Here is a 15797-nt window from a genome sequence, read left to right as displayed (position 1 = left end):
ACTTCGTGTGTTCGGCGTTCCATGATTGCGGGACGATGCGCTTGAGGTAAATACTTCGTGATCATTCGGATATAAATGACAGGTGTTTTTTCTTTGGTTGAACATGGGAACATTGGATTGAGGCAATGGAAGGCTTTTCCTTGACAATGGCCGGTCTAAGTCCGTCCTTGCGTCGTCATCTCGCCTGTGATCCATTCAAAGTAGTTGGTCCTCTTCCGCTTCTCTATCTCCTACTTCATAGAGTTCCATCGAGGAGGTCTCCTTTACCGGCTACTTCGTACACTACCTTCGTACACTAGTGTAGTGTATAGACTCCTTGGCGAAACCAACCCTAACAACAAAGACCCTTGTAAATCCGTTCGTGCTTTAAATGGGGCGAGTTAACCTTCCCGACGGACTAACATGAAGTGACCAAACACTCAGCCGCCCTCAGTCCAATCTTCATTGATGTCTTATATTCCTCAAAGCCGGTGATTCGCATTGCACTTCTAACGTACTCCAATATCACCTGCTTCATTTCGAACTACTCAATCGATACCGGGAATCGAAGCCGCAAACGTGAACAAGAAGCATCATCCATTCGTGGGGCCACCAAGGTTGACAACCCCGCCAAGTGTAGACATGGAAGACTCCCCGATCCTATCTCTCGCAAGGAAGATCACAGCCGATGCCGAGATTCTAGACAGTTACCTGAAGGAAAATGACCTGGCGATACCCGGACTCGGCTCCGATAGCCCTTCCGACTTCCCGGATCTACCTCCCGAAATCCAGGAAAGTCGGCAGAGGATTCAAAGAAACTCGAGCAAGCTGCAGTGGCTCGCTCGCGGCCCAGTAGAGACGATCCGATGGGCGACCTGGGGTGTAAGTGTTCCCTTCGCGATGCCCCATAGGCTCTATACAAGGGATGTCCGCTAATTCGAATCTCAGTTCTTGGACTCGATGAGCGTTCAGATAATAAACCACTTTGGAATCGGTACGGCACAGTCCTCAAATCCATCGGTTTAACCCCTCCTAACTCTAGCCCAGCATCCCTCGTCCCCCTCGACGGAACCATCACCCTAGAAGAACTCGGTACAAAAACAACCCTAGACCCCATCAACCTCGCCCGAGTCCTCCGCCACGCCATGACCAACGGCTTCTTCCGGGAGCCAACCCCCGGCGTCATCGCCCACACACCCACCTCGCGCCTTCTCGCCCAAGATACGAACCTCACGGCCTGGCTGGGCTTCCAGCTCGAGGACATCTTCCCCGCGGGCGCGCACGTCCTGGAAGCCCTTAAGAAACACCCCGAAGCCACGTCGCTGACCCGGACCGGCTTTAACTTTGCGAACGGAACCGTTGACAAGGAGCCGATGTTTGTGACTTTTGCAAAGGACCCCCCGCGGGCTAAGAGGATGGCTCTCGCTATGGCTAGTTTGTCTGGAGGGAAGGGCTATGAAGTATCTCACCTTGTGAACAGCTACGACTTTAGCGACGTTGACTCGAGAGGAGGTACTCTCGTTGATCTTGGTGGTAGCCACGGGTTCGCTTGCGTCGAGATTGGCCAGAGATGGCGAAACATGAAGTTTGTCGTGCAAGATCTCCAGAGGACTATCGACACTGCGCCCAAGCCAATCTGTGACGATGAGCAAGTTGCAGAGAGGATCACGCTCCAGGCACACGATTTCTTTACCGATCAAGTCGTCAAGGATGCTGATGGTTCGTTAAACTCTCTCTCCTCTCTCTCCCCTTGACCTTTTCCCCCTGCTTCTCCTCCTCTCCTCTCTCCTTTCCCTTCTAACCGTGTTAGTCTACTTCCTCCGCTGGATCTTCCACAACTACTCCGACCCCTACGCCATCAAGATCCTCAAATCCCTCATCCCCGCCCTGAAACCCGGCGCCAAGATCATCATCAATGACCACTGCTTCCGCGAACCGGGCACCGAAACCCCATTCGACGAAAAGGTGATGCGCAGCATGGATCTGGTCATGTTGGCTATTCTCAACGCGCACGAGCGGACGGAGAAGCAATTTGAGGCTCTGTTCCGAGCTGCGAGTGACGGGTTTGTTTTCAAGGCAAGTCCGACGTGTGGTTTTCCCCTTGAAAAGGTGTGTGAGCTTTTACTAATTCGTGGGGCCTTTAGGGTGTTACGAGAACGGAAGGGTGTAGGATGAGTGTTATTGAGGCTGTTTGGGAGCCGAAGGAAGGTGACCGGTGACGAAACGAACGAGCCGGATATCTAGGAGCCGCGAAGAGGATCCCGGTTAAGGAGGTGAAATGGTTTATGTGATGGGTCTCAGATTGCTTTTATGCCCCCTCGGAGTTTCAAGAGCCTCTCTGCACATGGCCATGCAGAGAAATGCAAGTCTCATTTCATACAATAACCTTCGTCATGTCATCAGAACCCGTGACTCTCTCCATCTCCGTATGCCAACCATGCCATCTATCATCATAGTATGATGTATCGTCAAGCTTAAGCCATTTAACCTGTATGCTCTTATGCGTCTATGCAACTCCTTCACTTTTTCTTACCTCCCCTGCCTCCCTTCGCTTGCTGTCCTCCTTTCCCACCCTTACCACCCGCAGCACCACCCCCGCCAGGAGCCATGATGCTCACCTTACCAACCGGCACAACATTAACCACCTCCTCCGCCCTCAGCGCCTTGATCAACTCCACCTCCCTCGGCCACATCTTCTCCATGTCCTCAGCCCTGGGATCCAAGCTCCCCTTCCTCTCGCTATCATGCCTCCACCGTTCCAGCATATCCTTGACGGCGCGTCCCTTCTTGAGACTCCCCGGCTGCAGCTTGATCTTGTACTTCATCTTCCCCATCGCCGCCCACGGAGCGCAGACGGCCACCGCCTCGAGGATCTCGTCTCCCGGTAGGGGTGTCCCCACGAAATCCTCTACCGCCGCTAGATCTTCCGGCTCGCCGGCTCCGACGACATCTAGCCCTTCCTCCAGCAGGCGCTTCCTCCTGGCCTCGTGCTCCGCGGCGTCCTGTTGTTGTTTCTGATGCTGAGCCCTCCTCCTCTCCCTCTGTGCTTCGAGCTCGGCCTCCCGTTGGGCTTTCGCCTTCGCTTCGGCTTCGGCTCGCTGCCGACCTGCCGCTGAGCCGAGGAGAGTGGCGATGGCTTGGCGATCTTCCTCGTCTTGGTACTTGTACTTTGCGGCAATCTTCTTAGCCTTGCCGCGTTGCCCACGTTTAGAAGCTTGTTTCTTTTCGGACGTCACTGTACTGGCCGCATAGGTTGAGGGTGCTGCGGTGGACTCTGCTTCTGGGTCTGGCGTTGTGTCCTCGAGGGTTCTCTCGTCCTCGTTTTGCTCTCCGGCATTCCCGATTTCGGAACTCTCCTCTAGAGTGAGCGCCTGGGTGTTTTTAGCGATTTCGGTTTCCTCCGTTTCACCTCCCTCCTCCTCCTCCCCGTGGCCGGATGACTGAAGAGGGTTGGTAGGAGGTCGCTGATCCTGGTCCTCGGCATCAGACTCATCTTCTATCTCTTCACGGTTTTCCTGCACCGTAGCGTCTGCTACATCTGCGCCGGTCTCCTTCTCACGGGAAGGAAGTAGATCAGGAGCTGAGACGCCTTCACTCACTGCATTTCCAGATCCTTCGTAAATTCTGTGCTTCGTATGTTTGGCCTTGCTCTCCTCGCCAACACGGAACAAAACTCCAAATCCTAGTAACAACGGGGCTGGGGGCAAATAGTTCTTCTCTCCGCTAACGGTGAAGTTACCTGGCGGCAGAACGTGCCCTCCGGACAAGGTCTTGGAGACTTGCTCTGCCTTAACCCACCACGCCGCCATCAACGCCTTAGAGTCCCACGCATTAGACATGGAGACGGATAGTATCCCGGCCTGGGAGAGTGTCGAAGGCGGGATTGGCGCCTCAGGTGTAGATGGGTTATTCTTGATCACCACGTGCGAAGCGTTGGCAACGTCGGCATGGCAGTAAATGTCGCCCTTCCTCAGGTGCCTCTTATACAGGATTTCGCTTTGAGAGGCATCCTTTCCGGCTAGCACGAGATATCCATCCGACGATATGAACCAGATGAACTTCTCGAACCAGGACTGCTGGCGAAGGAGCTGTAACACAGGCTTCTCCTGTTTCAGACCCTTCTTTAGATCCTGCTTGATCTTCTGCTCGGCGCTCTTCATTGCCCGGTCAGCTTGAAGAGCCGTCTTCTGGGCTTTATCGGCAGCGGTGCGCTTCTGGTCGTAGTATTCTCTGGCATTGGCCCAGGGACTCAAGCCGAGGTTGATATCGATTGCAAGCTTTTCCGCCCCCGACGCCGCAGCATTCGCTTTACCTTCCCCCTCAGAGTCGGAGGCAGACGAATCCGTAGAGTATCCCGCGTCGGATTCTGCATCTTCCTCCTCTTCACCAAGTAGAAGGGTAATGGTGTTCTCTGACAGTTTCAGGGGAAGCTTGATAATCTCTGCCACGGGGTTCCCGTGCTTTTGCTCTCGAGCTACCAGCTTGCCGACGTCCACCCAATCCATGCCGCTGTCAAGAAGGCCGCTCACAGCATCCATAGCCTCTTGGACCCGTTCAATATTGGCCTCAATGGCCGCCGCCTTCCGGTTGCTAAGTGTCTGGGCTTCTTGCAAACCCTCTAATCTCTTGGCCTGGTCCTTTCTTGCGGCATCGAGTTTCTTCTTCGCCGTAGCCTCGCGCTCATGGAGTCTAGATTCCAGCTTCTGACCCTCGATAGACGAATAGAACTCGTCAACCGTCTTGTTGAAACTGTCGTAGGTGAGAATCGTGTAAGACAGGTTGCCGATGAATTTATGAGGCACGAAGGGATGGAAATCTTCGTATATTAAATTCTCTCGTTTCGCTGGGGGTGCGTCAGGTTCTGTGCTTGGGGTGTATCCGGGCTTGTGCCTGGCAATTATGTACCCCTTGCAGGTTGCGGTGCTGGGAGACTCATCGACCAAGCGCCGAGCATCTTGGAGTGCGTTGAATAGGAGATCGGTTTGCTGCTTGCTGGCTAGAATCTCGGTAGGGGAAGCGTCGGCGTTGAACTCGCTTGCACGAAGGACATGTTCTACCAATACAGGCGGAATCTCAGTTATCGTTGTGGCCAAACCCTTGCGCAATGCCTCTCCGGGTTTCGATTTTTTCTTCTTCCCACCAGCATCCCCACTCTTCCCAGCCTTCTCAGCCATCGTATGGAGAGCATCGCGGAGACGTTCCAGGGTAAGAGGCGGAACCTCGTTGTAGTTTTGTCTCTGCTCAATCGCATAGGTTAACCCGATTTTCTGCGGCTCCTGACCTTCCCCCTCGTGGACAATCCTCAGTAGAGCTAGGATTTTTAGATTGTGATCGGTGAGAATAACGTTGCCGCCCTAGAGTCGCAGTCATCAGCCCATTTGCTCGTAAAACTTTGGCTGTGTATTCCCCCATTGAACGAACCGCAAAGAACTCGAGGAACAATCGATAACTCCCATCGCTGAACACAAACTCGATAACCCTGTCCGTGCCAACCTGCCTGACCTCGGTCACCCTCCTCGTCTTCAGGAACTTCCTCAAGCGTGCGACAAAGCCCGACGGAGCGGCAGCTGTCGTGCGGGAAAAGTCGGTAAGGTGGCAGCGAAAGCCGGCATCGACGACGAGTTGTTTCTTGCTATCGGGTTTCGCGAACTTGAAGAGCATAATCTTGGAGGAAAGGTCGTAGACGTTGGCGAGTCGCAGCGTCACGAGGCTTTGGGAGAGCTCATGCGCGATGGCCTGCAGGGCTTGTATTAGCACAGGGAGAGAGGACGGGCAATTTCGATGCGCACCTTGACATCGAGAGAGGAGAATCTTTGCTTCATCTTCGGACTGTGCGCTTTTCTCTTTCTCTCTTCAGCTCTAGCTCTGCGTCCAGTTTGAGCTTCAATTGATGTCTTGCGAGGTGGACGTTTCCGGCACACAGCTTATGAATCAGTTCAGTGCTTGAACCTCAGTAAATTTTGGCGGGGCAGTTCTGAAAGCCCCCGCCACCTTCGGCCAAGGACGTCATTTCCCGAATCTCAGGCAGAGGCAGTGCAGGAGTCATTATGAGTCACACCTGCCGCCAACTGTCACTCCAGGACATCGCCTCATAATACCCTCAAAACAGAAGTGAGAAGCTTCATCTGAAGCTGGTCTTTCACAGATAGCGGGTTGGATTCATTATGTTAGGCCCTTGGCGATGAGAAAAGAAATGTTTTGGCTAGACGCATGTCAAGACGGCTTCGTGGGTCGCTCCGTTCGAGGGTGGGGGATGACACCCTCAGACTCTGAGACGCCTTGCATCAATCCGGCTATCTCGTCTCCCTTCACCCTTCTTTTGGCCAACAGCAGTACAAAGGGAGTGCAGGCTCCCAGCACAGGTCTCAGGGATACAACGGCCTTTGACAGCAGTTCACAATGCCTCGATCCTTTTCAATTTCTAACCATATCTTGGATCCACTGAAATGCGCTGTCTGACCCATTGGGTTCTCATATACCAACCCCCGGCTGGGTACGGGGCATAAAAAGGGCTGAAAGATTATTACTATTACTATTATTGTCTGTCGAAATACCGGAGAACGGGGGAGCGAGAATTAAGATGAGTCTGACGAGCACCGTTGCGTCATAAACATGCAAGGACCCGGAGTCCACTGAATCCCTAGAAGAGACCTTCCTCCAAAGAGAATAGAAAAATGGACGAGGAAGGGGGTGGATAGTACACAGAGGGATATCTTAACCTTCCCTTAATATTGGCCTATTCCTTGCCAAATGCGATCCACCTTAGGCCACAAGCACAACCACAACAGCTCCAACCGCAGGGAGGACATTCCCAATTCCCAACTTCGGAGCCCCCCCAGGGACCGAAGTCTGCGCGGCAAGATTGCGGCGAGTCGTCGTGATAGTTCTCGTAGTAGTCCTCTCGCCTACGGTAACAGTGACAGTACCCTCGCGGGAAGCAGTAGGAGATGGAGAAAGGGACCCCGTCCCAGACACATCCGTGCGACCGTCGTCTCTCTCGTCGTGGTCCTGGACGTCACCGTCGCGGCCCTGATCCTGGCTCTCATTGTTGTTCTGATTGCCGGTGCTCTTATTGCGTGCCTTGGTTGTAGTTGTGGCGGGTTTGACTGTGTGCGAGGTAGTCGCGGGGGTGGGCGCAACTGTTATGGAGGCTGCGGGCTCGTCGACGGCCGTTTGCGCCAGAGTTCCGGCGAGGAGCGTGGAGAGGAGGAATATGACAGGCTTCATTTTGATCAAGTTTGGGGTGAAAGCTAGTGTATCGAAGAGTGCGGGAATCAGATCGGAGCCGGGGATGTTGTTTATATTAATCTATCAGTTAACCTTCAGCAAGCTTCATCGTTGCTTGGCAACTCTCCTCAACGTTTACGGCGAAGAAGCTACCAGAGTTACGAAGCTTTTAAAACCGAGGAATCCTAGCCACTTTGAGTTTTATACGAGTAAACAACCTCCCTTGGACCATCCCGGACGCCTGTCCTATCACCGTGGAAAGGCAATCCCCATAGTTCGGTGACGACGATCGGGGCGGTTTCCCTTCTTAACGTCCGATTCGTATCTGGGAAAAGGGGAGAGAGGACCTAAACAGGCGCCAATAGAAACAAAGCCAAATCTTCACCCTGATGGTGCTCGGAGTTGGCGGCTTTACACCTACACACACGTACAAGTCCGTGAGATAAGTTGTGCTTGTCTAAGTTGTACATTTCGCCAGTCCTGGTGTTCGGCGGTTCGAACGGAGGAGACCCAGTCTCGATGTACTGTTTGTTTACCCCTTCTGGTGCGTCAATATGTTCTAATATGCAAAATATGTATATTCCTATAAGAATACTGCTGTACAAAACTGGTTGTCCTACAGTCTAAGTCTACTTTTTTATTTCTGTTTCTTAGGTGATGTCCGTTCAACCGGCGCCTGACTTATCCCGACTCCGGTTCCCTCGGCCCCGCTCCGCGTCACCACGCCACCCAGAGCCTTCCCAGCCGCGACTTGTATTCCCCGACCGCCCTTCATGTTATTGAGGCTAAGGACGCTGCTTGCGCTACCTCTCCGAGCTTCCGCCGCCTCGACGGCCCTGGCAGCTGGTGTCTGAGGCCGGCTTCCGTCGCGCTGTTCGCTAGGTTGATCCTGTTCTGCAGCTCCTGCTGGCGATGATGCTTCGGCCTTGTCTGACGATGACGCCCATGTCTCATCGCTAGAGGACTGTCCACCTTGGGGTGTGCGTAGCCGCGCCCCTAGAGTTGGAAGATCGGGAAATCGTTCTCTCGCGCGGTGTCTATGGGTGTAAGGAAGGGTATCCCTGGCACTGTGGCTGTTATCCGTGGGAACAACTGTTTCTTCGCTATCCGTGGCGTCGCTAGCCTTTCGAGAGTGGTCGAATTTTGACTGGAGTAGGCTCTCCTTCCTCACAATCCGATATCTATCGTATTCCTCCTGGCTGTGTGCCGCGTCGGTGAAGCTGTCAAGAGCGTCGAAAACGTGCGGGAACACCTGCCTGTCGGCATCTCGAGCCCAGAGGAAATCCAAATGTTCATAGTGCGGGATCTCTGTCGCCACGGTTTGAGGTGGTAACTGCTTCAGCATGACCTTAATATCGACTAGAGAGTCGCATCCGCCGTAGACGAGAACAATTGGCGTCTTGATATTTCGCGTCGGGTACCTGGCAACCTTGGTGTACTTGTTCTGAGCACTAAGGGAAATGCCCGGCCGATCGTCATCGTACATTTGGAAGCTTTGATTTCTTATGATCTGGAACCAATGTACCACACTCTTGGTACTGGTGAAAGAGTAGAGGTGAGAATACGCCGCCAGCTTCTGGCTTATAGAAATGTTCTTCGTCTTCCAGCCGAACAGGAAATTCAGACTCATGTCGATAACACGGACGAAGATGGGTGGGTACAGGATAGATTGCCACATTGTTGTCGAGCTAAGGATAGACCGCCGACCAAAGAGGAGGTAAATGACTTGGGGTGATGCCTTGACGAGCGCATCGACGATGCCGTTTGAAAGGCCAGCTGGGGCCATCGCCGGAGCGAGTGCGATAAAGACGTTGATCTTGCAGTTCAGCTTGGGATGAATGGAGAGCGTTGCGAAGGCCTGGGCTGTTCCTTGGGAAAAGCCGATATATGAGAGGCTTTCCACACCAGTCGTGTCGAGAATGTACGAAATGGAGTCGGGAATATCGTGCAAGGCAAACTCGTCCATGGAAAAGTTCCAAAACTGAAGGCTCGAAGGCGAGGAGTTGACTGACTTCTTGGAGTATTTGTTGCCTCGATTATTTCCCAGCTGTGCCCGCTTAGTTTATAAGTCCCTCAGAGGGGTTACGGAGCGCACTTACCCATACGTCGAATCCTCGCTCCACTAAAACTAATGGGAGGCTCCTCTCGGCATCTGTGAGAGACACCCAGACCTCGCTGTTCATTAGGAGGCCGTGGTGGAGGTAAACCACTCTCTTCTTCAAACTGTTGGGACCTGCATTCACCGCTTTCCCTTCTTCGCCTTTCCTCCACGCCAGCCGATGCAAGCCCAATAGGTACCCATCTTTAGTGAGTATTATATGCTCTTCAGCCTCGTATCCAAATAGGCTGCACAGCTCGATGAAGTCCGACGCATCGCGGATCGAGGTCGATTTGGCTGGAGAAGAGTGTCAGTTGGCGCACCGGGTGGGGGGCTGTCCGAAGCATATAAGACGAACATTGATTGCGTTGCGCCGCTCTCTTTTGTGCCGGAGACGTCCACCGAATAAAGAGCCGGCGAGAAGCTCGATAGCAAAGGGATATTATAGAGTCGGCTGCCAGGAGGAAGCGGTTAGATATGATTCCCAGGGGTCAAGTGGGGCAACTCGCAAATGTCGTGTACTCACGTAGCGCTAATGTAAGGACTCGAATGAAGGCTTCAAGTGCCACGAGACAAAAGGATCCAACTAGAGCGAGATATTCGGTCCTGCGCCTTGTTAGATAAAGCTGCAGCAACCGCGCCGCCGCGAACAAAGATCGTTGGCAAGGGCGGTGTAGCTTACAGGTGTAACCGGCCAATGAACGGAAAAGGCATTTTAGGTTATTAGGATAAGCGATTCGGGAAAAGAGGCATTTCCTAGGTTTTGACGGATACGAGAAATTTAGGTTGCTAAGGATGGAAGAGAGGCTTAGGAATCGCAGCGTGAGGATGATATGAATGACAGTATTGGAGGAGGTTTGGGAACTAGAGTGCTGGTACTGCGTCACATGTCAATTGGGCCCATGTGATGAGAGGCAGGAACAGGACAAAAGAGCTGCAGGCGCGAGGCGATATGACGAAACAAGTCGTGGAAGGTGCAGGCAGTAAACTAGGAAGCGCCCCAGAAAGCCGTAGTCCCGGTGAAGTTTTCTGGCCCGGACAGCACAGGAGATGGAGATGGATAAGCCAGGACTTGATTAGATCGCGATATGCGAAAAGGGTGCGATCCGGCCGAACAGGGGGTAGAATGAAATCGGTCTAGCAAATGGGCTACGTTGTAGGGTAGGGGGTTATTGTCGGTTGATACTCGGTCCCATCATTGCTCCCCGAACCCGCCTCACGACTTCACTTCATTTAGGTTTGTGTTTGTGCCCCTTTACGAGGAACCGTCTAACTATGAGACGGCATGTGTTCCTGTTTAAGGAAATCCATGAGGACCTGGGAGATACGATTCAAATCCTGAACAAACCGCCCAACTTATCTTGGAAGCGACAGCCCAACAGCGAACAAAACTGGCAAGTGTATTAGTAAGACAACATGGAAGTAGGTTTCCCGACGACCCGGATATCTCGGTGAGTAGCCAATCATATAAATTATATTCCAAGTGGCTCTGGTATCCACAGAGGTGCTCGAGGACACTGGACCAATCATGGAGCTTTCAACTTTTGGCTCTCCTGATTTTTAAAGATCGTTCTAACCTTCCAACTTTGCTTTCCTTCCTTGCGCATTCCACCCCAACGTACCTCGTGTCATACCCATACCTTCACAATGCCGAGTTCTTGCAAGGAGTTGAGTAAGTCGCACAGTTACCCCTACCCTCTCCTCGCCAACGCTGTTGAAGGTGGTGGCTCTCCTCCCAACCAGGTCCCAGTTTAGTGGCGCTAACGCGCAATGCGCCCCTTCTTCGCAGGAGCCGCTCTGGCGCAATGCCTCCAGGAGTCGGAATGCGTCATGGTCCAACGAAACTCGGCGGCCGACTGCCTCCGCCCACCCCTCGTCGACACGCTCCCGCCGAAATGCCAACAGCTCAAGAAAGGTTTCGGCGAGTGCAGACGCGGGCTGGTCGACATGCGCAAGCGATTCCGCGGCAACGTTCCCGTATCGTACCAGACGATCCAGAAGGCCGATGAAGAGGGCAAGGGATACCAGCTCTATGCCGGAAAGTCTGCTTTCGGTGGCGGGGTCAAGATCACGAGCGGCGACGAGCAGGAGCAAGATTGGAGGGAGGTGGCGAACGAAAAGTACCGCGCCGAGGCGGCGGCAGCAGCTAAATCTGACGCGCCCACTAAGTCGTGATTTCGCTTGGTCGTGGGCTTTTTATAAAATCTCATCACACATCTACCTACTTGCAGTCTCGAGAATGCTGCTCGCTGCGGGGGCAAAAGGATCGTTGCATCGGTGGCGTTGGTAATAGAGCTTCGGCCAAAGGCGTTTCTGGGTTTCGACACTATACTTCACTCCACTTCACACGCGTCAATGTATACTACAAAATATATAGCTGAGTTATGGGTTTTTGGACAGATCCTTCGACTCGTCTTCGGGTGGCGGCGGCTTCTTCCTCCGCGCCTTCACAGTTTAGAGCGGCTGGGAACTTTCGGCTGTGGGCTGTGGGCTGTCAGAGCTGTCAGAGTCCCATAGAAGGCGACGGCTTGGATATAATTCAATGGTGAGCGGGTGTGTACGATGACACCGATTTTATTTCCCAAGGGTCCGTCCTAACTGATGTTTTAGTGAAATGTTGTCCTTTACGATAGCAGGTTGGTAGAGGCATTGGCGTATTTGGCTTGTATACAAACTTCGTACGGCTCGCCTCGACCAAGGCTGAAGTGAGTGGCTGACGTGCAATTGATCTCGAATGTACCTTGGTAAGGCAGGATACCTTTAGGCCAGCCAAAGCTGGCCGGGGCCTGTGCCATTCTGTTTGCTAATACCTCGTACTCCATGAGACGGCCTTATCAAGTAAGATTCAATGTCAATCGCTGCAGGTGTTCACTTATCCCTGCGACGCTGCGCACAACGGAATTTCGGCAACCACGCCAAGAGTCGAGGTCAGTAGATTCACACGAAAAAGAAGGAGAACCACGGCGCTAAAAGTACAAGATAATACGGTGTCCGTCTTCCAAGAAATGGGTGCTCCCGTATTCGTGCTCAAGTGGTGCAATCCAATCCATCAATAGCGATGAATACGCAGCTCGCAGGATCAATTGATCTCTTTGCCACTTCTCCGTAAGTTTGTTTTATTCCAAGAGAGATCGGCCAACATCGCCGTGCCAATACGACGGTTGCCAGCTTTGAGAGATCTAGACCCAGGAGGGGGAACTGTGTGGCAATCTCTCCTTCGCACTTGAGCACCATCCCCCCGTTCGTTTTTGCGCTGGTGGCGCCCAAGGATCAGTGGCCTCATTCTGGTTCCCAAGGCCAACAACTGCGATAACGTTGGCGCATTCCATTTCACATCCCACCTGATACCAGTATGTAAGGGTGGCTTATCAGTCTATGCGCCAAGAGCCAAGAACATCATGGGAGATTTAAAGCATAACAATCACTACTTCGTCAGAAACGTTGCCCAGCCTATTTCTCCCTCAGTAGGAAGATTTGATAATATTGAGATCAACTGCCAGAAGCGAAAGTCTAAATGGGTGACCCCCTGACTACACTTTAAGCTCTGAACTAGCGGGTTTTGGATCTGGTACATGGCTTGTCTCCTGTCCTGCTTCTGTTGCCTCACTTCTCCCAGCACAAACTCTGCCTCACGAGACAATTGCGGTGTACCAGGTACTTCCACCTGGAAACCAGCATGAGGCGGTAAACGTCCAAAGTACAGTGTACAGTAGCAGCGACCTAAACCCTGTTCAGCAAATCCGCACGCGGGAACCTTCCCCATCCGTAAATTAATACGGTCATAAAACAAGACACAAATGCAGAGAAGAGTCGCTCTTCTCGCGCCGTCCGTCACTCGGACTGGAGATACCACCGTCGGATGCATTGGAAAGGGAGGTCATGAAATTGATGGGAAAGTCTTGGCTTTTTTCTTTCCAAGGCCCCCTTTCCCGACCCTCCCTATTAGACTCCACCGGTCCCTGGATCCCCCCATTTTTCAATGGGGAACGTTGTGAAATGCTAAATATCATTCTTCATCCACTCCTTCGGTGCCCCTTGACCCGGATGGGCGATTCTAGACTCCCTACCAGAATTCCTTCACTTCGGCGTCATCGAGACAAAAAAAGAAAAAATTCTTATCCCGACGGATCAGTGTCGCGTGCCATGACCACTGTGTTCGGCCATGGATTAGCGGCATCTTCTGGGGGTTGAACAAAAAGGCATATGACGTATCGTAGTTTGCTCGTGAGACGAGCAGACGAACCACTCCCTGGCTAGGAAAACCTGTTACCTACCTAGCGTTACGCCAACATAAGAAAAAGAGAAACAGGAGGAAAATTTTCAAAATTCGAGCAACCAGTTTCCCTTTCTCCCAGCAACTTCGCCCTCGGTTTATTCGACCTCGAAAGGGGACGAGGGTGGTTTAATTCTCGGGAAGGAGAGATCCAGAACCCGCTTCAGGATGAATTTGCGATCTCCAATCCACCCGCGGCGGCGGAGGCATACCGTCCTCATCATCGTCATATTAGTCGTCATAACCTTCATCTACACCTCGGACCACCTCTTCAGTAACGCAATATTACGCACCGACCAACCCCCAACACCCCAACGCCCCGAGGCCAACGCAGATTCGAAACCAGAATCGGAGACACAGACACCACCACCCCAACCCGACGGCACCACCGACGACCACCAGGCTGAGCAGAAATCCGATCAGCAGAATGACAAACTTGAGGAGGAGGAAAACCATGAGAACGAAGAAGAGGAGGAGACCAAGGAACCTGATCCGGCGGATGATATCACGTCCTATGCCGCGAAATCGCGACCAGACTTCACCGGCTCCGGCCTTGTAAAGAGGATACAGAAACTCCCCGCTAAGCTCCTCCCATCTAAGGGCAACGACAAGCGGCTCATTATCATCGGCGATGTCCACGGCATGATCGACCCCCTACAACAACTCCTAGGCAAGGTCGGCTTCGACGCCGAGAGCGGCCGTGACCAGATCATCTTCGTCGGCAACCTAGTCAGCAAGGGCACTGACAGTGCAGCCGTGGTCGAGCTAGCCATAATGCTCAACGCCACATCCGTGCGGGGCGTCGAGGAAGACCGAATCCTCCTAGTGCGAGAGCTGATGAACTCCAAGAAGAATGCGACCAATACGATCCACGGCCTAGGTGGTGACGAGGATCACCTCGAGCAGGAACATCTCTCGCGCGGAGATTACGCCGAGCGTGTCGTAGCCGATTCCCTAACGACCGAGCACGTCGAGTGGCTCGCGAAGCTCCCCGCCATACTAGACGTCGGCTTCATCCCGGGCCTGCAGAACATCTACGTCTCCCACGCGGGCCTCGTGCCCGGTATCGAAATGGACAAGCAGGACTCGTGGCCCGCCATGAACATGCGCAGCATCGTGTATCCGCGCGAGCAAGTCCGCCGCGAGACGGCCAAGAAGACCGTCGAAGAGCGACTGAAGAAACAGGAGGAAGAGCTAGGGAGGAAGAAGTTTGTTGGCCGGAAGGTGAGAGAGGCGCTCATCCAGGCAGAGCTTCAGGAAATTTCGAAACCCACAGATAGGGACGTTATTGTTCCCATCGATGATTATTCGGGTGACGAATGGTTCCCTGTGTGGAACCGGATCGAATCCGAGAAGAATGACGAGGAGCGGCGGACTGTCATATATGGTCGCGACACCAAGAAGGGTCTGAACCTCGGCAAGAATACCTTTGGGCTGAATACGAAATGCGTGGATGGAGAGCAACTTACCGCCCTTGTCATTGCCGGCTCCTCATCTGGTGTCACTCACAAGACCGTGTCTGTCGACTGTCAACAAGATTTCGAGAAGGAGTGAGGTTGGGATAACCTCGATATTTACTGAGCTATCTTCGACTCACTCCCGCCTCACCATCATTAACCCTCTTTTTCTCTTTTTCTCCTTTCTTTTTTAATCCCAGTCATTGACCACCGCTTCACACATCCCCACTTATATCATCCACCGCCTGGCCGGCAGCGATCTTCTTTCCGTTCTTCTTTCTAAAACACTTCACCTCTTGTCCTTTCTAGCCAGATTTGCATACATAACAACTATTTTAATCGTCCTGTCTAAGAGGCCAAGCATTTGATGCTGTACCGGTGGGATGAACGGTGGACAGGGGGGATACATAACTAGAGATAAGTAGAGAAAAGGGGGGAAACTCGGGGAGCTTTCCCTCTCAATATCTACAATCATAAAGAGAGCGCGCATAATGGGGAGGCGACGAGTACTGCATACCAACTAAGGTTTATTTCTTTTTTCTGACGAGGAATTATTTTGGAGTTTGTATTACTTCGAAGAGGTCTGGGGGGAGAATTTTAGTTCGACATTGTAACATGATACCTGGTTTCTTCTAATCTTGGTTCTCCCGCCCGGTGAGTGTAGAGGAGAGAGCGGATTGGTATTGGGGACCTTAGCTCGGCTTAACATAACATAGAGGAAATCAAACGAATTGCCTCAAATCTCATGCAATAATTTCGCGAT

General features: G+C 52.7%; 3 protein-coding genes and 3 pseudogenes across 3 annotated transcripts; 3 read left to right on the top strand and 3 right to left on the bottom strand.

Moving 5' to 3' along the window:
* Window positions 1-621: 621 nt before the first annotated feature.
* On the top strand, window positions 622-2154 carry SAPIO_CDS7441 (uncharacterized protein; the record flags this gene model as incomplete). Its single annotated transcript, XM_016789304.1, has 5 exons — window positions 622-861; window positions 928-973; window positions 1027-1698; window positions 1790-2042; window positions 2124-2154. The coding sequence occupies 5 exons, from the start codon at window positions 622-624 to the stop codon at window positions 2152-2154; spliced, it is 1242 nt and encodes a 413-aa protein (XP_016641131.1).
* A 344-nt stretch (window positions 2155-2498) lies between these two features.
* On the bottom strand, window positions 2499-5801 carry SAPIO_CDS7440 (uncharacterized protein; the record flags this gene model as incomplete). Its single annotated transcript, XM_016789303.1, has 3 exons — window positions 2499-5333; window positions 5401-5715; window positions 5769-5801. The coding sequence occupies 3 exons, from the start codon at window positions 5799-5801 to the stop codon at window positions 2499-2501; spliced, it is 3183 nt and encodes a 1060-aa protein (XP_016641130.1).
* Window positions 5802-6741: 940 nt separating this feature from the next.
* Window positions 6742-7206, bottom strand: SAPIO_CDS7439 (annotated as a pseudogene; the record flags this gene model as incomplete).
* A 637-nt stretch (window positions 7207-7843) lies between these two features.
* SAPIO_CDS7438 lies at window positions 7844-9172 on the bottom strand (annotated as a pseudogene; the record flags this gene model as incomplete).
* A 1779-nt stretch (window positions 9173-10951) lies between these two features.
* Window positions 10952-11762, top strand: SAPIO_CDS7437 (uncharacterized protein; the record flags this gene model as incomplete). Its single annotated transcript, XM_016789302.1, has 3 exons — window positions 10952-10976; window positions 11094-11475; window positions 11705-11762. The coding sequence occupies 3 exons, from the start codon at window positions 10952-10954 to the stop codon at window positions 11760-11762; spliced, it is 465 nt and encodes a 154-aa protein (XP_016641129.1).
* Window positions 11763-13745: 1983 nt separating this feature from the next.
* SAPIO_CDS7436 lies at window positions 13746-15131 on the top strand (annotated as a pseudogene; the record flags this gene model as incomplete).
* Between the last annotated feature and the right edge of the window lie 666 nt (window positions 15132-15797).

The sequence above is a fragment of the Scedosporium apiospermum genome (genome assembly GCF_000732125.1).
Source record: "Scedosporium apiospermum strain IHEM 14462 chromosome Unknown SEQ_SAPIO_0110, whole genome shotgun sequence".
Lineage (NCBI taxonomy): Eukaryota > Fungi > Ascomycota > Sordariomycetes > Microascales > Microascaceae > Scedosporium > Scedosporium apiospermum.
This window is presented reverse-complemented; position numbering and strand designations above follow the sequence as displayed.